This window comes from Apiospora kogelbergensis (assembly GCF_038363985.1).
Source record: "Apiospora kogelbergensis strain CBS 113332 chromosome Unknown utg000001l_segment0_segment0, whole genome shotgun sequence".
Taxonomy (NCBI): Eukaryota; Fungi; Ascomycota; class Sordariomycetes; order Amphisphaeriales; family Apiosporaceae; genus Apiospora; species Apiospora kogelbergensis.
Genome location: NW_027117418.1, coordinates 5,893,559 through 5,917,104, shown reverse-complemented (window position 1 = coordinate 5,917,104; position 23,546 = coordinate 5,893,559). Strand labels below are relative to the sequence as shown.

The 23,546-nt window shown below is 53.0% G+C and overlaps 12 protein-coding genes across 12 annotated transcripts; 4 read left to right on the top strand and 8 right to left on the bottom strand.

Moving 5' to 3' along the window:
* Positions 1–157: 157 nt before the first annotated feature.
* PG998_001907 (Choline/ethanolamine kinase) lies at positions 158–1,469 on the bottom strand (the record flags this gene model as incomplete). Its single annotated transcript, XM_066868725.1, has 2 exons — positions 158–682; positions 741–1,469. 2 exons carry the CDS (start codon positions 1,467–1,469, stop codon positions 158–160), a joined length of 1,254 nt encoding a protein of 417 aa, XP_066737140.1.
* Positions 1,470–2,284: 815 nt separating this feature from the next.
* Positions 2,285–4,452, bottom strand: PG998_001906 (uncharacterized protein; the record flags this gene model as incomplete). The annotated part of the gene is made up of 7 exons (XM_066868724.1): positions 2,285–2,635; positions 2,701–3,069; positions 3,129–3,152; positions 3,219–3,556; positions 3,609–3,737; positions 3,789–4,174; positions 4,208–4,452. 7 exons carry the CDS (start codon positions 4,450–4,452, stop codon positions 2,285–2,287), a joined length of 1,842 nt encoding a protein of 613 aa, XP_066737139.1.
* A 420-nt stretch (positions 4,453–4,872) lies between these two features.
* On the top strand, positions 4,873–5,646 carry PG998_001905 (uncharacterized protein; the record flags this gene model as incomplete). Its single annotated transcript, XM_066868723.1, has 3 exons — positions 4,873–5,002; positions 5,103–5,419; positions 5,467–5,646. The coding sequence occupies 3 exons, from the start codon at positions 4,873–4,875 to the stop codon at positions 5,644–5,646; spliced, it is 627 nt and encodes a 208-aa protein (XP_066737138.1).
* Positions 5,647–6,008: 362 nt separating this feature from the next.
* PG998_001904 (uncharacterized protein) lies at positions 6,009–6,812 on the top strand (the record flags this gene model as incomplete). Its single annotated transcript, XM_066868722.1, has 1 exon — positions 6,009–6,812. The coding sequence occupies one exon, from the start codon at positions 6,009–6,011 to the stop codon at positions 6,810–6,812; it is 804 nt and encodes a 267-aa protein (XP_066737137.1).
* A 455-nt stretch (positions 6,813–7,267) lies between these two features.
* Positions 7,268–7,851, bottom strand: PG998_001903 (uncharacterized protein; the record flags this gene model as incomplete). Its single annotated transcript, XM_066868721.1, has 3 exons — positions 7,268–7,463; positions 7,628–7,659; positions 7,795–7,851. 3 exons carry the CDS (start codon positions 7,849–7,851, stop codon positions 7,268–7,270), a joined length of 285 nt encoding a protein of 94 aa, XP_066737136.1.
* An 816-nt stretch (positions 7,852–8,667) lies between these two features.
* On the bottom strand, positions 8,668–11,844 carry PG998_001902 (p-loop containing nucleoside triphosphate hydrolase; the record flags this gene model as incomplete). Its single annotated transcript, XM_066868720.1, has 4 exons — positions 8,668–9,797; positions 9,849–10,881; positions 10,935–11,170; positions 11,217–11,844. The coding sequence occupies 4 exons, from the start codon at positions 11,842–11,844 to the stop codon at positions 8,668–8,670; spliced, it is 3,027 nt and encodes a 1,008-aa protein (XP_066737135.1).
* Positions 11,845–12,550: 706 nt separating this feature from the next.
* On the bottom strand, positions 12,551–13,059 carry PG998_001901 (Transmembrane protein 32; the record flags this gene model as incomplete). The annotated part of the gene is made up of 2 exons (XM_066868719.1): positions 12,551–12,917; positions 13,004–13,059. The coding sequence occupies 2 exons, from the start codon at positions 13,057–13,059 to the stop codon at positions 12,551–12,553; spliced, it is 423 nt and encodes a 140-aa protein (XP_066737134.1).
* A 599-nt stretch (positions 13,060–13,658) lies between these two features.
* Positions 13,659–14,075, bottom strand: PG998_001900 (uncharacterized protein; the record flags this gene model as incomplete). The annotated part of the gene is made up of 1 exon (XM_066868718.1): positions 13,659–14,075. One exon carries the CDS (start codon positions 14,073–14,075, stop codon positions 13,659–13,661), a length of 417 nt encoding a protein of 138 aa, XP_066737133.1.
* A 2,392-nt stretch (positions 14,076–16,467) lies between these two features.
* Positions 16,468–17,160, top strand: PG998_001899 (uncharacterized protein; the record flags this gene model as incomplete). Its single annotated transcript, XM_066868717.1, has 2 exons — positions 16,468–16,618; positions 16,700–17,160. The coding sequence occupies 2 exons, from the start codon at positions 16,468–16,470 to the stop codon at positions 17,158–17,160; spliced, it is 612 nt and encodes a 203-aa protein (XP_066737132.1).
* Positions 17,161–17,355: 195 nt separating this feature from the next.
* PG998_001898 (class II aldolase/adducin N-terminal) lies at positions 17,356–18,368 on the bottom strand (the record flags this gene model as incomplete). Its single annotated transcript, XM_066868716.1, has 3 exons — positions 17,356–17,452; positions 17,509–18,021; positions 18,148–18,368. 3 exons carry the CDS (start codon positions 18,366–18,368, stop codon positions 17,356–17,358), a joined length of 831 nt encoding a protein of 276 aa, XP_066737131.1.
* A 1,075-nt stretch (positions 18,369–19,443) lies between these two features.
* On the top strand, positions 19,444–21,436 carry PG998_001897 (uncharacterized protein; the record flags this gene model as incomplete). The annotated part of the gene is made up of 5 exons (XM_066868715.1): positions 19,444–19,596; positions 19,739–20,030; positions 20,090–20,688; positions 20,745–20,873; positions 20,933–21,436. 5 exons carry the CDS (start codon positions 19,444–19,446, stop codon positions 21,434–21,436), a joined length of 1,677 nt encoding a protein of 558 aa, XP_066737130.1.
* Positions 21,437–21,934: 498 nt separating this feature from the next.
* On the bottom strand, positions 21,935–22,981 carry PG998_001896 (uncharacterized protein; the record flags this gene model as incomplete). Its single annotated transcript, XM_066868714.1, has 2 exons — positions 21,935–22,802; positions 22,857–22,981. The coding sequence occupies 2 exons, from the start codon at positions 22,979–22,981 to the stop codon at positions 21,935–21,937; spliced, it is 993 nt and encodes a 330-aa protein (XP_066737129.1).
* Positions 22,982–23,546: the final 565 nt, after the last annotated feature.

Sequence of the window (23,546 nt, the reverse complement as noted above, 5' to 3'; positions counted from 1 at the left end):
TGCAGGCAGATACAAAGAAACCGTATTATCCCCCCTTTTCACCGGGAATCATTGATCTGATTATTAGTAAGCAAGCAGTGGACGTAAGTGGTATCTCATGCAGTAATGTGTGTCGCTTCTTTCCCAACGGCCCCCGAGAGTTTACGATTCGCTCATATTACGCTCTCTCCTCCGCCCACCGTTTCTCTCTTAGTGGTAAGTCCTCTCCCTTCTCTTTCCTTTGGCCGGTGTGCTCCGCCTTCCACGCCCAGTACTCGCCCAGTCGTACCTCGGCGTACTCGGCGTAGTTGAAATCGATTTGCGAGATGGTGGCCTGGATCAGTGCCCAGATACCCCAATAGAAGCCGGGGAGCCCCCTGTATACGTCGACTTCCTGGCACATCCTGTCGACCTCCCTGTCCACGTTGACATCCGCAGGTCTGTTCGACAGTTGAGCAAAGTAGGCCCGGATGTACTCTGCGATGAATTCGCGCCTCTGCGTGCGCGCCGGCAGTACATTATAGTCGCATTCGAAACCGCCCCACTCGGCGAAATGGTTCGCGAGGTCGAATGCGGCCGGTGACGGTGTGGCGTATTCGTAATCGATAAAAGCAACAGATTCCTCAGCGGTAGCCGGCGAGCTCGCAGCTTTGGTCTCGATGATGACGTTCCCACAGAGGAGGTCGCAGTGTGCGAAAACAAGCTAAAGAGAGACACGTTAATATTCTGTCCTTCAAGGCTCAAGATAGGGGTGCACAAACCCCGTTTGCCCCCAGCCCGGGCCGCTGGCTCAGCTCCTCTACAAGCCAGCTGAACTCCTCTTGCAGCTCTTTTTGTCTCGATTGCTCCTTCTCCGTCTTCTGGGGAAGAGCATGCAGCCACTTTTGCATCACAGTCCAAACGTTAGGCGGGGGCTTGTTTGGCGCAACCATCGCACTGGAAGGAGTAGTCCCATTTGTCGAGCCTGCTACGCCGTTGCTCATGGCAGAGGGGTTGGGCACGCAAGGCATGGTCGCATGCCACTGCGCCAAGCGCCGGGCGACTGCCAGGTAGACCGGGGCTTTCCTTAGATCGTTGGGGGTGGTGACGGTACCACGAAGGTAGCGGTACATCATGCCGTTGGAGAAGCGGGCGAGGAGCTCCGGGGCGAGGCCGTGCTGCATGAGGAGCTCGTGGTTCTGGGTCTCGCGCTGCCTGTCGATCAGGACGTCGGTGCCGTGGCCGTATGCGCGCAGCAGTATGGCCTCGTTGTCTATGCTTTCCTTGGACGCTCCTTTTCTTTTGTTGACCGACTTCAACAGCGTGTTGGTGATGCCCTCCGTAAAGCGCTTGAATTCCACCTTGGCGTCGGGGTCTGCCCAGTCTGGACGCAGTGCCGTCACGAGGCGTAGGGCAGAGATCTCCGAGTTTTCGGGGTCATACGAAAGATCTATGACGGGGATCTCGACGGTGGCGGCATTGGTGCCACCGTTAGCTCTCGAAGAAGGCATGTCGCCGTGGTCGAAGGAGGTCGGAGCTTGGAATGGTTGATTGAGAGTCGCGAATCAGGTATATGCCAAATGCGGCAGGTGTTTTGTTTCCGTTCCTAGTCAGTATACCATGGGATTCATGAAATGTCGGGGATAGAGATCGGCCAATGTGCAACTCGCGTTAAATGAAAAGAAAAAAAAGAAAAAATAGAGAGGAACAACAATCGTATCCAGCATGTAGCTTGTGTGGTTGTAAATCGGATTGTCGCACACGCTCCGAGTTGTTTGGTTGGTAGGACTCAGGAAAGGAGAAAACGTCATTGGCACGAGGGGGGGGCAACTCGAGGAATCACAAGGGCGTGCCCAGCCAGATAAAGGGACCAACCAGCCAGTCAAAAATTCCGTAGCGAATTCAACCCCTGCAGGAACCCCTAACAATGGCAGAATGGCTCATTCAGGAGGACTTATTAGTTGGTGGGGTAAAACCCCGCCGCCCCTAGAGGCTAGGAGAAGACTGGGGGGGGGGATTCAAATAAAAAAATTTACTTTGTCATTTGGTCTGCATGCACATGTATGTATATAATGGACTTTGACCTACTATCCGATATGTGAATCGAACTCATGGAAAGGCAACATCATCGAACCAAGGGTTCGGAATGGGAGATGGACGGGAGAGGGGCGCGGAAGACTTACACCATATACACGCACAAACCTACACACACGAGAGCAACTGCCTGTCAGGGTAAGTTCCACTGCAGCAGACGATGGGTGTAATTTGATTGATCGAAGATTGCTTGGCATGCGGCCGGTAAAAGATAGTGCTGGATGGGAGGAAATCAATCATCGTCCCCGTCTTCCCCGGTACTTTTCCAATTAAACACCCTCTCCAGTATTTTCCTCGTCCAGCTCGATACGTTTTCCGCCCATTCGTCCAGCTTGTCGCTGAAGAACATGAGCAGCCTGCTGAAGAAAAACAGACTCAGGAACGATATAGTCGCAACCACGGCGAACGTATACCAGTACGTGTTGCCGTTCCACCACTTGTAAAGGTCCTCGATCTGGATCGAGAAGTAGCTCGTGATGAAGCTGATGGGCAGGAAGAAAACGCTGAGCTTCGCCAGCAATGTCGCGCTTCGTGTCAACCGTGCCGTCGCCGACGAATCCTTCTGCTGCGTGAGGTTGAAGTACTATGTCGGTGGTTAATCCCGCCTGTCAGCAATGGCTCTTTGCAGCTCAGCCAACTCCGACTTACAGTAGTCGACAGAGCATTGATCTCCTCGAGATAGCCCTCGATGGTGTTGAGCATGAGCCACCGCAACCGGTCCCCCAGACGGTCAAATCGGTTGATGGCCGAATCCGCCAAGAACACTTTTCTGTTCCTCACGGCCATCACCCGCTGGAGCTCCGTCTCGTTCTCCATCTCAGACATCGTCGTGCTCATTCTGCTGAGGCGCCCGTTGGAGCGCCACTGGCTAGACTCTAGGTTCTTGTCGCTGGTAACCATGATCTTGTTGATGAGATATCGATATCCTTCAAACAAGTGTTTCAGCTCGCGAAGATCCTTGGTTAGGTAATGAAGCTCCGGGATGATCTTGGACGCCTTGGTTCTGCTCTTCCGAGTCTGAAGCTATCGTTTAGTATCAACCCACAAGGAATGCCAAATGCAACGTCGAGACTTACCGCGCTGTTCAGAATCTTCGGCGTCTGGTGATCAAGTCAGCAGGGGTGGCTTCCGCAATGGCATATGTTGTTTGGCTGGGATCAACTCACAATTTCCGTTAACTTCTTACCAGAGATCGTCAGAGGCACTGCCGCGACATAATCCTCGAAGAGATAGTAAAATAAGTTACTTGTCCCTTCTGAAGCTAGGTCCGAAGGCGCATCAGAAGCTTCCCCTTGTTCGCGCTGGCGTGACATGTCCTGTAAGGATTTACGGACCCCAGCCTGGGAAAGCGGTTGATCGTCAAACCTTCTGAATCCAAGCTGAGATATCTGAACCAATACGGTTGATGTGTTGAGTCTCATGCTCCCGATCTCGGCTGCGCGCAAATACTCGTTGCCCTTGGGTGCTTCGCAATTCGGCTCATCATGCACCGATATCACCGTGTCTGAGACGGCATTAGTATTCATACATAGCATCGCAGAAATGGCTGTCCCTACTGTCACAGGTTATGGCCAGCCAGCGGTAATGCCGAGGGGGCATGATGCTGTTCTTGTCTGGCTGCACATCGGCCGGCTGCTCTCCCGGGCTGGGCCGATTGTAGAGCCAGTGTGCACCGATACAAAGAGCTTCGCGCTATGTCAGTTTGCAGTTCCCAGGCTGAGCTTTCCGGCATTCACCTTTCGGGGTCAAGTCAATATCCGAGTAGTTGACCGTACTCCTCATCTTCATAAAGAAGTCCTGCCCGTCGTCACCAAGTGCTGCGGTGGCAGCAGATGCATTCTTCGCCGAGGTTCCGTGGCGTGACACTCTGTTCAGCCGAATTCCTTGCTCGACATCATTGGATTTCCGTAAGACCGAAACTTTCGGCTGAGTTGCGGCAGGCTTCTTGCGGGACCGGGCCATAAGACTTGTCAATCGTCTCGACAGACCGTAGTGGTTCCCGATGTGCACAGTAAGGTCTTTGTTGTCATCGCTGTTCGCAGTCCAGATATTGCTGATACCACATGTTAGGCTCCTGATATGTGAAAGATGCCAAGCACCGCAGTGGGACTGTGCTAAGCTTCTGCCAACCCCCTTTGGTAAAGGGTGCACTTACATCCAGCGAATAGGATATCGAGCCTCGTCACGCTTCGCACCGAGGAGTTCCTCAATCTGCGAGGCATCGAGATCATAGGCGATGCGTGCATGGTACGGTCCAAACTCCACCACGAAGTTCTTGCACTTTTCGTCAGTTGCAAACTTCTCTGCGTAGTCGAAGACTTCCTGGTTATCTAGGTCCAAGAACGGGAACGAGCAGTCGGCACTGCGTCTGGACGACGAGCTAGAGGATGCAGCTGCCATGGTCGCGATCCCGCTTTCTTTGGAGTCGATCGGACAAGTGTGAGCAAGGAAAGACGCAGTTGGTTATTGTCAAGAGACGAAGAGAGAGGCGCGGCGAGGCTGTCATACAAATAATATTGTGACATGGGCGTTCAACTGGTTCGCATGCTGCTGGGCCCGGCGGCTGGGGGCTCAGCCCAAAGAAGGCTAGTCTTGTCATACCTCTTGTATTATGTATATGTATGGTTGTATGCGGTTGGCGATCGGCATCACATCACACTAGTGGGCATGGGCTTTACTCGGTGCTGCTATTTTCGTCACATGGGTAACTTCTCCAGGACACAGCGGACATTGACACCCCGGCCAATGTGACACATTCACGAGCTTGAGTATAGTCAGTCCCTTTGGGTAGATCCAGCATCTCCCAACTGGCTTAGGAGCATGGCAACCCCCGACCCCGTGGCGGGCGAATGGGCTATCGAGCTGATCCCAGTCAACGACACCGGCCGGGCATTCTACCTGCAACAGTACAAGCCATTTCGCCTCGCGGCGCTGAAGCAAGATGCCGAAGGTGAGAAGAAACGAGGGACCGAGGATGCAGTGCAGTGCAGTGCAGTGCAATGCAATGCAATACACGTGACCGGCTTGCTCTCTGCTGACTGATAATCAAGCTTTCGGGTCGACTTACGCGCGGGAGGCCGCGTTCCCCGACGAGACCTGGCTTCAGCGACTAAGCAACCCACGAGTCAAGACGTTTGTCGCCGTGCGCCTGCATGACCGCCGCATCCTCTCGGCCGTCTCGCTGGTCGGCCCCATGCACGGCGCGGAGCAAACCGTGTCGAATCCCACGCGGGCCGTCCTGTCACAGGCCAGACCGTCTGACTGTGGTAATAGCGATGCTGTGCTATTGCTCTACCAAAATACAGGCGTTTACACCCGGCCCGAGGCGCGCGGCAAGGGACTCGGGCTCAGGCTCATGGCCACGGCCGTCGAGAGCGCGCGCCAAGAGAGGCCCGGCGACTGCTTGTGGAGAAGGGCAGCAGCAGCAGTAACAAGCAGCAATGCCGGCTGGGCGTCGAGGTGTATAAGACCAACCACGCCGCCATCGCCTTCTACCAGAAATGCGGCTTCGAGGTGACGGCCAAGGCGCCCGGGTCGGACGACGATGAGAAGCGACCGGAGGCCTGCATGTACTACAAGAACCTCCTTGATTGATTGATTGACGGGACGACGATAATGCCTGGCTTGGCGATGGACGGGCAATCCGCTCGTTTGCAACATGGTTGGTCCACAAGCTGCTTCATGCCCTCCATTCGCAGCCATGAGGTTGCAGTGTTTCATCAGTGCCTGGCGTGACAGCGTCGATCAAACATCTGCAACTCGAACCGGTTCGGCTGTCTACCGACAATGCTGTTGCCCCGTTGATTTGGCCATGCAGTTTCCTAGGTATTTGACTTGTTGCATTTCGTCTGAATTCACATTTATCCTTTTTCATAGTACCTTGTTATCATACCGAAAGCCCTGCGCCTCACCATCCGCCCACCAGCATTCATAATCAACCGCCAAATAAGTCAGCAATGGCGATATTACGAAAAAGTTGGCTACCCCTAGCCACCACCCTGGTCTCGCTCTGGCTCTCACACCAAGCCGAAGCGGCCGGCCTCCTATCACTGCCTTTCTGCGTCGCCAACTGCGTGCAGAAGTCGTCAACCTGCCGCGCCACCGACACTCGCTGCATCTGCCGGGCCGCCCGGGAGGAGGAAAGTTTCCTACCCGCTGTGGCGGTCTGCATCCGCGACGAGTGCGAGAGCTCGCTGTCGCTGGGCACTCTGCTCATCCCGCTGCGGACTAGCTGCCTCGTTCTCGGCCTGCCCATCCCCAACTCGGCGATCCGCAACGGCAACGCCGCATTGAAGGGTCCCGTGTCCAGTGCCACTGCTAGTAGTAGCTCTGCTGCTACGAGTACTGCTACCCAACGAAGTGGCGGCTCGCCAACAACGTTATCGTCACGGCCCACCAGCAGCAGCACCTCGGCGGTACCTCAACCGACTCCAAGCGCGACTTCCGCAACCTCGGTAGCGTCGACTGCGACGACTCCAGAGACATCAGCCTCCACCACCACTGCCATCATTTCGGTTCCATCCGAAGGGACGACGCCGGGGACGTCCTTGACTACGTCGGCAAGTCCCACCATCACAAGCAGCCCGGTGGTCGACGGCAACAAAGACGATCCCGAATCATCAGGTTTGCCCACCGATCCCTTCGCAGCTCCCGTGGAAAGAGGGGCTAGCAGCCGAGAGGGACGACAAGCGCCATCGTTCGCCATCAGCGCAACGCTATCGACCGTTGCGATACTGCTACTCTCCTTGGTCTGGAGCTAGGGGGTGAAATCGAAGCGGCGCAGTTTGACCCTCGTCGGCGGAAGGGGCGTCTATTGCATCATCGCATGTCATTGATCATTTGAATTGGCGTTATAATGGTTGGTCTCGTTTAAGCAGCATGATACCCGATGTACGTTTTTTTGTTATTTCACGTAGGATATCCACAGGTCAATAACCAGAGATGAAATGGTGGTCTTCATTCAATTCAACAGAAATCAAAATAGCCACTCAAGCCCGTTCTAACATCTCGTTTGAGTAACCCCGTTTTTCTTTCTATGTCCTGTATCAGCCACCGTCTTGCATTGTGACTGCAGGCATCACGAACCCCCTCCTTTTCTGATTGACTCTACGCCAGTTTGACCAAGACAAAAGACCCTTCGCGGCTCTTTTTGTGACATTCGCTCCGTTTCTCTTTCCGGCTTTCCGCGTATAAGTAGTCATCAGCTTACACTTTCTTACATAAAAAGCGTGAGCACGACACCAAGTCCAGCAATTGTCACCAATCCACCCGCGTCGGACGCCCTGAGCTCATAGCCGGCGGCCTGAACAGGACCGTCAGTACTGTTATTACCGCTGCTGCGATTTCCAGGCCTGGAGCCCAAAGCTGAGCCGTTGTAGTCCTTGGAACCTGATCCAGGGCCGCCGTTGCAGCTGCACTGGCACAGGGTATTGCCGCCCCCAGTCGAATTGCCTGTTGTTCTAGGAGAGACAGGGGAGATTGGATCAGTTATCGCCTCAGGCATGGCGCCTTTGTGCAGTGCCTTTGTTTTCTCCCCTAACGACAGAAGGAGCGGGGATGGATGTTCAGCCCTCACCTCTTGTATTGTTCCCAATACTTGTCGAGTTGCTACGAATCGTCGAGTTATTCTTCGCGCGAGATACAGTGCGCTCGCGGACTAAAAAGGGGGTTATGGATTCTCTGCGAGATTGCTGTCAGGATTCATCGTGTTTTCGTGAGCTGAAGGGTGGAGATGTGACACACCTGGGCATAGGCGGTAATAAACACCATGGCCCAAAGAAGGATCACGGTGAACTGCATGATGATCTATACATATAGGACGGCCTCTGATTGCACCTGTCTCCATATGACCAGGTAAACCAATGGTTTAGACAAGGCAGAAATCGCTGCGTTCTCCTTTCTCCGAGGGAAGACAATAATGGTACAAAAGAATGAGACGCTTGTACTGTGAGGCTTTCTATATCCAAATAAAGCCCTGTCTTGTTATATATATTGTCCTGGACGAAAAGAAATTGGCCGGGAGTGGAATAGGAGTCTACGTAATCTATCTCTTGGCGACCAAGCCAGAGTCTGCGAGGAGTGGCACGCGAGGTGCATTGCGAGAACATCGATTCGTTGCATGTTGAGAAGACTTTGGCGAGTGCATATTCAAAGCGTTGCAGAGTGTAAGACGCTGTATGGACAGCTTAGCCAGGCCAAGAGCTCGTACGACTCAATCCTTGGGCGGCCCCTGGGCTTGGGCGAAGAAAATATAAGTCAGGTAGATATGCAGCTGACTCGAAAACATCACCGGACGGTCATATGGAATGCTCGGCCGTCATGTTGTTTGTATGGCTGCTGTCATCCCGTGCTGCGACATGAACACATAGCAAACTAAGTGATCTGGGGAAATGGGTGCACTGGTCGCAGAAACATGTCTGGAACAGACCTTGAAAAATTGACGTGCGGTGTCGTTATGAAACAGCTACGAAAAGCTAATACCATGATGCATTACTCTCGATGTCTTCGTCAGCATGCAGAACCCGAAAACAGAAAAGCGAAAGATTCCATAGAGCCACGCTCCACATCGAGACATATCCTTCAAATCGACCGAACGCGCCGCCTGTCAACATAACATCACGTACTAGTGGAAGTCGACGACTCAGCACGGAGTATCTGCTCAAGCATGGCTCGATACCTACCCCCGGTTCTCTGCATACGCCCTCTTGATTGCGCCGCTTCTATCTCTTGTTCTAGAAAGGCGCGGGCGACTCCTTCTGCCATCTCTAGTTTGGAAGTCTCTGTGTCAGACAGCTTAGAACATGCTGCCTCCAGATCTTCGTTGCGAGCGAGAAGCATGATGATAGCCTCCGCTCTTTCTACAACAGCCTCGTCGATGCCGTTCATTGCTGCACATCTGCTGCCGAAGCTGGAAATACTTCTTCCTGGAGCCAACTTGAACAGGTACGTCACCTGGTTCTCAGATGCATCTGCGTCGAAATCTATGCGGACATCCATATGAGCAAAAGCCAGCTCCATACTTTCTGTGAGAAACCCATTTTCGAATATCTCGTGGAAATGAGTAGCCGCAAGCACTTTAGGTCTCTCGGGTCCTAACCCAGTAAAGTGGCATAACAATGCGGTGAGCAAGCCAGCACCATCCTGACTATTAGTGCCTTTTCCGAACTCATCGATGAGTACGAGGCTTCGTCTTGTCGCAAAGTTCATCGCAAACGCTGCCTGTCGTAGGTCTATGGCGAAGGCACTTTCTTGTCTCGTCACGCTTTCGCGGGTAGCAATACGCGTCAAAATTCGATCTGTGATGCCGATGAGTGCTCGATCAGCGGGCACAAAGCAGCCCAGGTGTGCCAGGTAGACAATCAAGGCCGTCTGTTTGAGATAGATACTCTTCCCGGAATGATTGGGCCCTGTCAATATCATGGTACTGGGTAAGTCACCAGATGAAGGTGCAGGCGGACCTTGATCAAAAGGGTCGCTTTCCTGTTCCTCGCCGTTGCCACCACTCAGCTCGCAGTCATTTGAGATGAAGGAGGGAACCACAAGCTCTTGTAACGGGTGCCGACCGCCTTCTATTTGCAGAACATTCTCGTGTACGATTCTCGGCGCCACCCATCCGTACTTGCCTGACCCAACAGCCATTGCCAAGAGACTATCAAGCTCGCCTATGATGTCCGATGCTTCACGAATGGCATCTTGGTGGTCAAGGATGAGAACCGAAAGCTCATACAGGATCTCAATCTCACGGTCTAAACAACTTTTAGCATAGAGTCACGAACAAAACGTCTTATATGTCTTACCAATGATCATGCAGTACGCATCACCACACTGTTCGTCCATTGCCTTCATGCGCTGATTTTTACAATATACCTCGCCATCCGTGACAAACATCTGCTCCCATATGTCGTTCAGACCTTCTCCCTCGTAGTTAGGTTTCCCGGTCTGTTGGTTCAATGAGACAACCGTGAGGAATCCGAGCTGAGGAAGGAAGACGCAGTTGCAAATGTAATGCTGGGCCCATTCAGGGATGTCGCCACGCATCTTCTCGCCGACTTCGGTAAGAAGATGTTCCATGCCATCGTACTGTCGCTTCATTTCGTCGAGATTGGCATCGATGCCTCTTTTTACTGCCGTTCTCTCCTCTCCGCTGGACTGTTCAAAGTCGATAGTTCTGCTGATGGACTCGCCAATATCAACCAAGGGGCCTGAGCGAACGCTCTCTAGGACTCGCACGATAATGGGGATCGTCTCAGCCGCTGTCATTTGTGCGAGAGCGTCACGTATCCTGAGGGCATAGAGGGCAAAACGTTGGAGAGATGCCCACACGCCATTTCGAACGGAGACCTTGCGGCCGGGACTGTCCACCCCCTTTTCTAGAAATGCAATGGTTGAACGCATATTCTTGACTTGACGGAGATCTTTGCCAAGCTGCATGACCGTTTCTGCGTTTCCAGGGCGTAGGAAAAAGGCGAGTGTCTTTTGTCGAGTTTGAATAAGGTCAATGTCAATGCTTGGCCGCATGAAGGTTCGTCGTAATTTGTGTCTACCTTGAGGTGTGCAGGCCAAAAAGTGAAATAGTCCGTAAATCGACAGGTTCTCCTTCGCACCCATACTCGACTTATCTGGTCCACGCATTTGACTGTTGGGGTGATACTCTGGCTGAATGATTTGCAGGGATATCATTGTATCTGCATTTACAAACATTGAGTCGAAGAGAGTGAACATAGCGATTGATTTCACCGAAAATGCAACCAACGCGTCTGGGTCATTTGGTAGGTACTGAGTTGTTCTTCTGCGGCGAAGATCCCCTAGCACAGCGCCAGCGCAGCCTATCTATTTTTGTGAATTAGTCACCCATCTTCAGTCTCTTGCAAAGTTGTACTTACAGCGAGGCGACTTTCGAGATTGATAATCGTTCCTAATCTCATACGCACTTCTTGTGAATACTCATGCTGATCGCCGACATCATCTTGATACAGCCTTCCAGCATCCGCCAGGTCATAGCGCATATTCTGGAAATCAGCCACTTGGCTCTGTACACCGAGAAGCTTGTCCACCCCAGCATCGTACCGAAAGTCTACTGACTTGAGGGTACGCAGAATGTACGCGCCTTGCACACCATCTGCTAACTATTAGCACTTGCTTGTCATTCTTGGCATGCTCCTTACTTTGGACGCTCCCACCTTCGTCATGTGCCCCGCGTTGGAGTTTGTCGTGTACCTCCTGAGGCACACGGGGTGGTGCCATTATGGTTGTTGGCTTCGCATGGAGAAGCACCGTCTCAACGATTTCCACTGTAGCCATTGACACATCTTCCATCAGAAAAAGGGCCTCCTCGGAAGCGATGTAGTATGCACAGCCAAGGTTCCCGTTCTGCTTCATGTCCAGAGCCAGTATAACCTCGTTCAGTGCGTCGGCATTATCGACACTGAGATGATCATCGGCTTGGCCTTGTCCGTCTATATTACCTTCAGACTGCGCGTCACGACTTGTGGAGGATGCTCGAAGTGCCGATGGCCGCAATGATAAGCGCGATCTTTCAGGATGCGGTGGCAGTTGAGGAGAGTAGACAGATGCGCGAGATACAGCTGCCGAGCTTGGACGGGATCTTGGACCTGGCATTGGGAGACTCGACGAGCTGGGAAGTTGACCATAGTTGCCACGAGGAATCGAACTGAAGGGTCTTGGTCTGCGTGCCATCTCAGGCAGGGGAGGCGTGCTGGGGATGGTCACCCGAGGAGATTGGGATTGTGCCATCCGATATGGCGGATGTGGGGTGCCACGTCTTTGTACCATCTCGTCGTCGTGGAATGCTTTTGCTTTCCAACAATTGGGGTTGGCAGAAAATGAGGTCGTATCTGGCCAATTCTAAACAGGGTCCTCTCGAGGCTCACGATAGGCATGGCATATAGAGGTAATTCTCGCGGAGCTTTCGTCTGTGAAGAGCTGCTACACGCGGTGGCAGATCGATTAACACAAAAATGGACGACAAGTTGGTATGGCATATCTCTGGGATTGGGAAGAGGATCGGAATAATGGATGTTCTGTGGTGCCTGTGCGTGCCTGTCTGTATCATGTTGGATCTGCGACATCTGGGGAAGCAGCGAACTCATATCTGTGCCTGCCTCCGGTCTTCTTAGGCGCACCTGCCTACATCACTTCGCAGGCAGTAGATTCGAGCAGTCGAGAAATACCTGCCCAATTCCAATGCCAAGAGTAGCTGCAACGATACGATAGCCATCGAGGGATCTTGACGATATATAGGCGTATGCAGACATTATTAAAATTCCCTCCAGCGTCTTTGGATCGCTTCCACTTTCACAAACCACGATGTTCAATGCAGATAGCGCTCGATACACTCGCAAAACGGCATTGATTTTGTCCGATTCTCGGTCTCGGCAATGCATTATACGATTGCTGAACCGGTGTAAAGTGCTGCGCTAGGCCTCATCACACGCTTTTCTTCTGCCAGGAGCGAAACACATGGCATACAAATATCAACTCATTGCTGCTTCACCCATTCCGCGAACTCTTTGCGCTGTTTGCGGATGTCCACGAAGCCCGGCCGGCTCTCAAGCAACTTGAACGGGTTGCCCACGTAGTCCTTGTCAACCTCGCCGCTGCTGCTCCGGGCGCCCTCCTCGCCCGCGCGCTCGATCTGGCCTGCCCAGACGCGCCACTGGATCGGCCGCAGCTTCGCCGTGTTCAGCACTAGGCCCAGGGTGATGATGACGGTGGCGACGATGGTCTCGAGGCTGATGTCGAGGGGTAGCGAGGAGGATGCCGCTTGCTGCTGTGTGGCGCTCAGGGACGAGAGGGACGCTGCGCGGTGGGATTGCAGTGCCGAGTGCTCGTAGGCGGAATAGCAGCTGTGCGAGAGAGGATGGTGTCAGTGGTGGTTGCGAAGAAGCCAGCGTGGATAATGCCAATATCGGAGGGGATTTAGGTAGCTTACGCATGCGCCAAAAGCAGGAACCCGAAGGTCGTCGTTGACTTTGAGAACCAAGTCATTCTGGGAATTGTTTGACGTTTTGCGTAGACACTATCCTTCTTTGCTCTTGCTCTTTGCTCAGGTTGCAATTCAGAGTAGCTGGTCTGGTTCACGACTCGATAGACCTTGTAGCTCTTACGTCGGGGAGTGCATCACTGGCCGGCGGCCTAAGCTCCAGCATCTTCAATTTCACAGCCGAAGTTTCCCCATCAGACGTGTTCATCCAATCAAGATCCAGGGCAGCGAGATTCTACTATAGTTCAAATATCCGGCCTGCTACCTCGATTTTCAGTTGTGCATTTCGCTCGATTTGCTTTCAATTCTAACTACTGGCGAGCATTGTGACTTGACTACAGTCTTCTGTTCTGGGGAAGTTTCTCTCGTCCCGGGCCCAGAATCAATTGTGTCTCTTCAAAACCTGCCGCAAATATCACCATGAGCCTTCCGCTTTGCCGGCTAACTGGGTTTCAATCGAAGTCGAACAAGAAAAGGATAATGGTCCTAAAATACAGCAACTTCATGTCCCCGGCACTCTCCAGTCGTGCAATAGTGGCCTCGTCAAACAACAGTGAATTGTCCCAGCAATAATTGACCCGCCAAAGGATCATGTTACAACAGGTTACTCTTCTGAGGGATAGAACTCTTCCGTGGGAGGAGAATCTTCCGAGGGAGTAGAGTTCTCTTCTGGGGAGGGTACGTCTTCTGAGGAAGGCAACTCTTCTGGTGCATTGCAACAGTCAGGGACAGGAGGACACTCTCCGATATTCTCCAACGAGTCGCAAAGCTGGAGATCTTGGTTCCATGCCAGGCCTTGGGGGCATGCCAGGTTGAATAACACGCCTGCCGAGCACTCATAATAGCTGTTACAAGTGCTGCTGCAGGGATCGGAAAAGTAGGTAGTCTCGCCTGATCCGCCTACGTCGGGGCACATGATAACGCAGGTGTCGGTGTCTTGACGGCGGTCGAGTTGAGCCACTACTGCCGCATTTGCCGCTGCCGTATAAAGAACGGCCACGACCCAAACTCGAGGCAACATGGCGTTGGTAAGCTATATATATATATATATAAAAATATAGCTCAGTGGCAGTCTTAGGTTTGCAGTGTTGGCGGTCTTCCTTCTCGATTGTATATTTGATGTGAGGCTGTAGATGTTGAAGTCACTCCACTGCATGATCATGTAGGTCGTCTCGTTTATATAATTACATTCTAAAAGCATACACCACCCATGTCGTCCGGGGCCTCTTTTGCTATGTAGATGCCTTACCATTCCGTCGGGATGGATGCATCTAGCCCTTCTTTACAATATTCAAGGTCACTGGAATGTTCAAGTTGAGCACCTAAGCATGTTCCAGATTATCTAGTGTGCTTAGCCTCATTTATCATACTACACTTCACAGCTGATATTGCCAGCCCATGCGGCAGTGCAAGCTGAATGTCTCGCAGATATTGCCGTTGTGACGATGCGACAAGATTCGATGCGAGCTCCCATGGCTAAGTTGCGATGTGAAGAGAGTGGCATAGGTGATATGTGGTCAAGGCCGCTTAGCGAAGTGAGTTGAGAATGGTATTCTCGTTAGAAATGCGCTCTTTTATCTCCGTTTATCGCAATCCTGCCTCACACGCATTCTTTGCGGTATTTGTATCACTCTCTCATCTTATGATGAGTGGGAAGGGTCGTTCCACACACAGGCAAGTAAATCCTTTTGAACTCCAAGAGGTCGGATAAATTTAACCTAGATGATTGCAGCGAGTCTGCCAAGTTTCTCTGTAGGGATTATTGTTAGAACACGCAATTACTGGGACCCGAGACTTTCGGCTCATGCTGTCAAAGTCTATTGTGTGATCATTCTGGGAAGTTACTCATCCTAAAAGGTCGTATGAACATCGCCATCGACGAATCTAGACAATATACTCCCAGTGAATTAAGTTACGATATGGACAGTCGTGTTCCTTCGATATCTAGTGATTTCTATGTTTGGAGGGTTGGATCATACTATCACTACATGTTGATATTGCTATTACCAGACCGGATTTGAGTTTAACCGTCGTGCTTCAAACCCGCCGAATGTCCCAACATCCTACACATTGGTCATAAGAGTATTGAGATACTGGTTTGTAAATGGGAGATGGTGTATTACGTTTGGAGTTTTGATACTGATCGTATTGGTATAAACCACAGGGTTAGGGATAGCCATGTGGAATCTATGTATGAGCAGCTTGTATTGGCAGCTGCTTCCCTTGAGTATCCGAAAAAGAAAGAAAAAGGAGTTATAAGTAAGGAGATCGCGGGTATGAAGCGGTAACCTAGTTCTATATTTGTTTACTTTGGACATTGGCAATTCGGCGCGTTCCGTGCCATTCAGGGGAAGCAAGAGGTAATTGTTGTTAGGCCATTCCTTCTGAAATTAGACTTCTCAGGTGGCTGACCGTCTGATGTTACGATGGAACTTAAAGAAGATCATGTCATTTTCCCGGAATACAAAGACTTAAGGTAGACGTTTACTTGCAATAAAACTTCGTCGGCCATATCATGTAGCAGGCACAATATGGGGGAGGCTCTTCGCATAGTATCATAGGACAGCGCCAGATAGTGAAATAATGCCCCTGATCCTCAGGTTTCCGGTCGTCCACTCCGGACTATTTTGTCGCCAAAGTTAAGAATACTAAAGCTCCGTATACCCACTTGTCTCAATGATACTGTATGCCGAATTGTCGCCACAAGCCCTTTCCCCTGTATATGCCATGCATTGAATTAAGTCTCTCGATCAGACTCAATTTGGCCACCTGATCTCTCCACCGATGACCAAAACGGACGCATCTCCTACTATGTAGTGCCTAAAATGGTAACGGTGCGTCATAGCTAACTTCGTCAGCCATGTTTGACTTTCCGTAGGCAGCGGCTTGTGAGGTTTGGAATTGACCAGCCCTCATTCCGTGTAGGTGCATGACAATCCTATGTTGCGTATCTGGTATGCACAGGCTTCAGTAAACGAGGCTTGTAATATTCGCTATCTTGCCCCTGTGGCATTAAGCTTTGGCATGAAGTCACTATCCCAGCCGCTGACCATCCGATGCTCGTATGCTCGAACTCAGCCTACGGCTGGGCAGCGCACGAGGCTGACAAAACTTCGGAGCCAGGGCATAGTCTCCATCTAGACCTCTGTGTGTTCTGTAGTGTCCTTGCGTGTTTGGAAGTGTTGCCTTGGGGCCATTAGCTTTTCCCTCGTGCTATACATAGCTCCAGTCGTTTGTATTTTCGTTATAAGAAGAGCTGCTCCCCAGTGAGCGCATAATTTCTTTTGCGCTGCTTTTACTAAGAACAACACACCATCTGGTTAGGAAGGTCTCTTTGGTCCATCTCTCTCTCCTTTCTCATAGTTTTATTTCTATACGCTCTGTTAGCTTCGTGGCTACTATCAACCACCAAGATGCGTTTCAACTTCCTTGTGTTGACGGGCATGCTCGCCCTCACTGCCAATGCAGCGGAATCGATGAGTTCGACCATTGCCGCCGCTACTACTACTACGTCAGTGGGGTTGACCCCTGAGCAGTCAGCTATCACCACCTGTCTCGACGCTTGTAAGTCTCAGATACACTTCCCAGGGACTCGATGCATAGTTTGAGCATGCCCCGAGGAGCGTTCACTGACTCTTCCTCCAGGCAAGGCCAGCGACGTGGATTGCCGGGCCAAATGCATGGCGGTCCCTAGTCCGAACACGCAGCAGGTTAACGCCACTAATAACTGCGTCGCGGCCTGCCCCGTGGGTAAGGGCTCCGCTGCTGATAATAAAGACTACCAAAAGTGCGTCAACGACTGCATCGGCCAGTACTATTACACGACGACGGGCACACCAGCCCAGTCCACCAAGGCCAAGGCCGGCAGCGACAGCGACAGCGCCGGGCCGACGCCTACCCAGGCTGATGTCGTATCAACCGTGACGAGCGGCGACTCGACCTTCACGACTACGATGCACCAGACCAAAGGCGCGGCCGCCTCGAACACAGACAACGCCCCGTCTGCTACAGCTACCCACAACGCTGCCCAGGCTATGAAAAAATTCGCACCTGTTGGAACTGGCATTGGAATCCTGGGCTTCTTGGCCGCGGTCTTCGCCCTGTAATGGCCGGGTGTATCAATATGTTAGAACGGACTATGGGGAAGATTATACGTTAAGCCGCGTCGCTAATGCTTTCGGACGACAGCGCACAAAGACCCTGAAACGGAGTGGGCGCAGGGTCGTTCATAATCATCTTTCTTGTTTAACATCTCAGGATATATCTGAAGATACTTTAATTTAAGAATCATTGCTTTCGACTTATCTTCCCGAGGATGTGACCACTTTGGAGACGTTGCTGATCCACGGAAGACCAAGTTGCTTCATCTCAACAGCTAATTGGAACAAGTAATCAAGGCTGCATTCGCAGTTAGCACACCCTCCATGCAACCCACTGTAGGAAGCTTTGCTTACCTCTCGCACATAGTCTTAGCCTTATGGACATTATCTCCCCATACGTAGACACCATGTCTCCGAACGAGGACGGCGTACGTATCTGGGTATTTCTCCATGGCTTCCTCGAGGAACTCGGTGAGGTCCTCCTCATGCGAGGTGTTCTCGATGACCGGGATACGCAAAGTATCATGATAGTCCAGGTTGCCCTGCTTCTGGTGGCCCCGGCCGAAGCCCTTGACCTGCTCAATATTGTTGATCTCGAAAGCCTTGTCCTTTTCGGGGCCCTGGCTTTCCAGGATCAAGGTCACCAGCACGGCCCAGTGGGAGTGCGTGTGGATGCAGCACCCGGCTCCGCGCTTGGTGAAAGCAGCCATGAAAAGGGGCGTGCACTGCGAGGGCCGGCCGGCCGGCGGCTTGTGCAGGTAGACCCGATTCTTGGGGTCCGTCTGCTGCGCAACCGAGAGCACGAACAGATCCGAGCTCGTCATGAGCTCCTTCTGGACGCCCGAAGGTGCTACCCAAACCAGGTCGCTACCGATGAAAAGTCAGCGACACATTTTGTCTGTCAGGACATAGCATAGTGGCCCGCCTCCCTGAGGATAGCGACGTGGACGGGCAACTTTGGGCCATGGGAAAGAGGGAGGGAATTTAGCGTACTCATCACGGATCGAGCAACCACCGCCAGTGCCAGTCACCCATCCCAGGGTCCAGAACTTGGCACACAGCGCGGGGATGAGATTTGCAGGGTGGTCATGGTCGTGCGGCTCGGGGGTGACGAGGTGTGCATTATCGCCATTTTCCGAGATTTCGAGACGGCGACGCTTCTGGTCGGCATCCGGCATTTGGGAGTCGAGCGAAGCTTCGGGCCTCTTGCTCATCTTGACACGTCGCTGGATCTCGCGAATCCGGAAGCGGGTGATTGATTACAGGGCCAATTCCCAATGCAATCAGAGGGTGCTCGGCTCTGGCAGTTTACCAAAGCCGTTTGGAAACTTGGCTCGAGGCTAAATTCGAAAAGACGTTGTGGAGCTCCACCCGCGATTCAGCATTGTGCGAGCTGATTGGCTCGGAATGAGACGACACCATCTCCAATCCCTAAACCATCGCCGGCAGAAGCCACGCGCATAGGAGCCAGGAGCCGTCCTCGAGGAAACAACTTATTCGTGTGGTTGCACCTACAGGTACATTCATCCATAGCCACTGCTGCCAAGTCCTGAGATCTGGACAAGTGGCCAGTTCATGCATAGCTTGCCAATCTACTAGAACTTGAGTCCGTCGAGGCCAAATGAGGAGGATACATATACAGTACTATAGGTACCAGGCCGGCTGTCTCCAGCTCCAGGAGACCAGGATGATGCACGACTGGAAATTGGAGTTCGAACACCAGCAGGCAGCTGGTTCAATGTAAAGAACAGCGGCCCAATGACGCGAGATATCTGTGTAAGAGGATCAGTTGAATCAATGTGACAAGTTGGGTGAATGAGTCCAACCAAAGTGGAGGCGATCCCCGCACCAAGCGCCAAGGCGAAGCTCCAGTGGAGCACGGGCCAAGCAACCCAACCAAGACGCTAGGCGGTTTCCATTGAATACGATCGCTGTTAGCTGGAGCGTGGGGCCCGGCGGAAGCTCTCAGAAGGGACCAATCTGGCCACGTTGTTGCAAACTGCCACCTATTATTGAACGCAGGAGCAGAGACAGCTACTTATTGCGATTGCTACAATTTCGGAAACCCTTCACCACTTTTCCCTCCCCTTCTTCCCTCGACATCAATCGTCTTGATCGTTGAGCTCTGGGAGCACTTCATATTTTCTTTTCCCCCATCCAAGGAGAAGTCCAACATCCCCATCCAGGTTGTTTGTTTCAGCCCCATCTGGCCTGACTAGCTACCCTTGGGACAGCTCAAGCTTGTTGGTCAAATTCTCTTGCTTCAGCAACAGCTCACGAAACTTCACAATGAAGTTCAGCCCCGCTACCATTGCCTGGGCGGCTGCCTTCTTCTTTGGCGCTGCCCTCGCTGACGATGCCCAGAAGGTCTTGAAGGATGAGAGCTCCACTGTGGCCGAGGCCGCCTCTTCCTCAGTTGCAGCCAACCTGCCAACATTCACTGTGAGTATTTCTTCCACGCCAGTGGCGGCAATTCCTTCCTATGTCGCCAATTTCCCCTGTACTCGTCGACGTCAAACCATGCTTGGCCATCTTGGAATCTTGTATGCTAGAAACCAGAGACTGACGTCAAATTCTTGTCTAGCCCACAAAACTCAAGGCTCCCTTCCTTGAGCAGTTCACCGACGACTGGGAGAAGCGATGGAAGCCTTCCCACGCGAAGAAGGATATGAAGGGTGCCGAGAACGCCGAGGAGGAGTGGGCGTACGTCGGCGAGTGGGCTGTTGAGGAGCCCGAAGTCTACAAGGGTATGGTGGGCGATAAGGGTCTTGTTGTCAAGAACCCCGCTGCCCACCACGCCATCTCCGCCAAGTTTCCCAAGAAGATTGACAACAAGGGCAAGACTCTTGTCGTCCAGTACGAGGTTAAGCTTCAGAGTAAGTTGAAAGCCTGCCATACCATTCTGATGTTCGTTCTAACAAAACTCCCTTCACAGACGGTCTCGAGTGTGGTGGTGCTTACGTCAAGCTCCTCCGCGAGAACAAGGCTCTCCACCAGGATGAGTTCGCCAACACGACTCCCTATGTCATCATGTTCGGTCCCGACAAGTGCGGCCACACCAACAAGGTCCACTTCATCTTCAACCACAAGAACCCCAAGACTGGCGAGTACGAGGAGAAGCACCTTAAGACCCCTCCCACTGCTCGCATCGTGAAAACGACTGAGCTTTACACCCTCATTGTTCACCCCAACAACACCTACGCCATCAAGCAGAACAATGAGCAGGTTAAGGAGGGCAGCCTCTTCGAGGACTTCAGCCCCGCCGTCAACCCCGAGAAGGAGATTGACGACCCCAAGGACTCCAAGCCCGACACCTGGGTCGATGAGGCTCGTATCCCCGATCCCGAGGCCAAGAAGCCCGAGGACTGGGATGAGGACGCCCCTTACGAGATCGTTGATGAGGAGGCTACTAAGCCTGAGGACTGGCTTGAGAGCGAGCCCCTCACCGTTCCCGACCCTGAGGCTCAGAAGCCTGAGGACTGGGATGACGAGGAGGATGGTGACTGGATCCCCCTACCGTCCCCAACCCCAAGTGTGCCGATGCCTCTGGTTGCGGCCCCTGGACTAAGCCCATGAAGAAGAACCCCGAGTACAAGGGCAAGTGGACCGCCGCTTACATCGACAACCCTGCCTACAAGGGCGTCTGGGCTCCTCGCAAGATCAAGAACCCTGACTATTTCGAGGATAAGACTCCTGCCAACTTTGAGCCTATGGGCGCTGTGAGTTTTAGTGCCATGTGCCCAAGAAAAACCATGCGTGTTACTGACCTCCTCTACAGATTGGTTTCGAGATCTGGACTATGCAGAACAACATCCTCCTGGATAACATTTACATTGGCCACTCCGTTGAGGATGCTAACAAGCTCGCTGAGGAGACCTTCGGCCTCAAGCACCCCCAGGAGCAGCTTCTCGAGCTTGCTGACAAGCCCAAGGACAGCGATAAGCCCAAGTCGCCTTCCGACCTGAAGTTCTTGGACGACCCCGTCTTCTTCATTAAGGAGAAGTGGGACCTCTTCATCACCATTGCCCAGAACGACCCTATTGAGGCCATGAAGTTCGTTCCCGAGGTTCCTACTGCCATTGGTGGTCTCCTCGTCACCATCATCGCCCTTGTCGGAGCCCTGTCCATGGGTGGCTCAACCCCCGCTCCCGTCAAGAAGGCTGTTGGCGACGCTAAGGACAAGGCGAAGGATGCTAAGGACAAGGCTGCCGAGGCTGTGGCCACTGGCGCCGAGAACGTCAAGAACGAGGCCAACAAGCGTGCGACGCGCAGCCAGTCGTAGGCGATAAAGCACCAAAGAGAGGTTATATTTGGCGTGAAAAGAAAAATGCGTTCAGGTTCACGGCAAGCTGCGATTCCATAGTTCATACTATGCTTGCTATTATATCAGGCGTTCTGATTTTAATCAGTTAATTGCGATTTCAGTCCACTCGCATGGCGCATGTGTACTCCAGGCCATCAGAAATAAATGACAAACATTTTTGATAATAGTGCGTGCCTCTCCTTTAGGCGAACTGATGTGCATTGCCATGTCGTGTTTCGTTCATGTTTGTTTGTGTGTTTTCGTATCGAAAAGGAAAGAGTCGCTCCCAGAACTCACTTTGATATGTTTTAAGTATGGTGAATCGATCTGAGATTCGCCTGTGATCATGAGTTGGTAGTGAACTTGTTCTTTGGTCGGGTTGCCAATGAGAATCAATCCACATAGTAGCAGCCCTTGCGAAAATAGAAGCCACTCACAATGGTCCAGTCTACCCTTTGCCCCTTGCCCCCATCTACCTCATACTGTTTTTTTCTTCCTCTTGTCCATCCCCTCGGACAGGGCATCGGCGACGTCCTCGACGGTGGTGCCCCTTTCCCGCTTCCCAATCTTCTCCCGGCCTAGCTCCGAGTCAGCCACAGCCTGGAATACCTTGGCGGCACCCTGGAATGAGTCGGGAGCGAAGCCGCCGTCCTCCTCGAACGTCAGGGCGATCTCCTCCATCTCGCGGACCCATCGGTAGGCCTTTGGGGCCATGGCTGTCACGCCTCCCGCCGCCTTCTCCCAGGCGTTGCGATCCGACAGTTCGTGTTTCAGCTCGTCCAGCACACCCAGCCTTTGAGCGGTCGTGAAGGACTGGATGGCGAGCGCTGTGAAGCCCTTCGTGGTGCTCGCGAAGCACATCTTCAGGCCGCTCGCGGCCCCGACGTCTGTGGAGATGTGCCGCGTGTTCAGGATGGCGGCGAGCTTCCCGCCATACCCGCCGATCTCGGAGAGCTGGTGAGGGCCGGAGGTCGGCATGCTCGGCCGGCTCCAGGCTTTGCTGATGTCCCCGGCTTCGTCGGACGAGGAGCCGTCCTCGAGCCTCGTGAGCGATGGCGGTCCTCCCAGAATGCAACCGTCCACGAACCGGATCGGCGCTCGTGACTTGGCCACCAGCTCCGCCGTTTGGCGCACCGTCGAAGGCGCCACGGCGTTCAGATCCACGAGGTAGAGCGGGGCGTCCCGCTGCGTGACGCCGACCAGGGACTCGACGACCCGCGTCGCCGTGGCCAGGGCGTCGCGCGGGGGCACCACGGACAGGATGACGGAGCAGGCGTCGGTGAGCTCGACGTCGGACTTGAGGACCTCGACACTGGCCGCCTGGGCGCGGTCGATGGTTTCTTGGCTGTAGCAAAGTTAGCCTTTATTTCTCTGTTCCTCATGCTGCCCTTGTACGTACCTGCGGCCTTTGCAGTTGGTCGCTACGGCGAACCCGCTCGCGACCAGAAGCCTGGCTATCCCCATGCCCATGTCCCCGATGGACAGGATGCCGATTTTGGCCAGTGGTACGGGTATTGTTGACATTTTCGCCGGCGCTGGCTGGCTGGTGCGATATACTGTGGTTTCTCAAGCAGTGGGCTGTGGGACGTAGCACTCGGTGGTTTTACGAAGTTGATAAGTTGATAACGAATGCCATATTTGAAGCATCGATCACGCATCGGGCCCCTCAGCAGCAGCAGCAGATCTGCAGGGTTGGATTGACTGGCTCGATTCAATTACGTGCAGTGGTGGTACATGTGTCCTCTTTCCCAACACCCAATCCCGTCCCCCTCCAGTTTGGGGGAGTGGCGGGGGAGTGGCGGGGCAGCTACATACAAGTAGACATTGTCGCGAGCGGCTGCATATCCGCCCGTCATCCGCAGTCCCACCCGTTGCGCCCGCTGCATCCCCAATTGGGTAAGGGTTTCGTTAGTTTGGCGCACCCAAGTTGCGCCTTCCTACCAGCTTACCTCCTGCATGGATGAAACAAATGTTTCCTTTTGCCCTGTCCTGGTTTGGGCATACTCGTCGCATCAACACCCCACGGGAACATTGGCTTGGACCTGGTCGTGATGGGGGAAAAGAAGAGGAAACAGGCGATTGCGCCGTG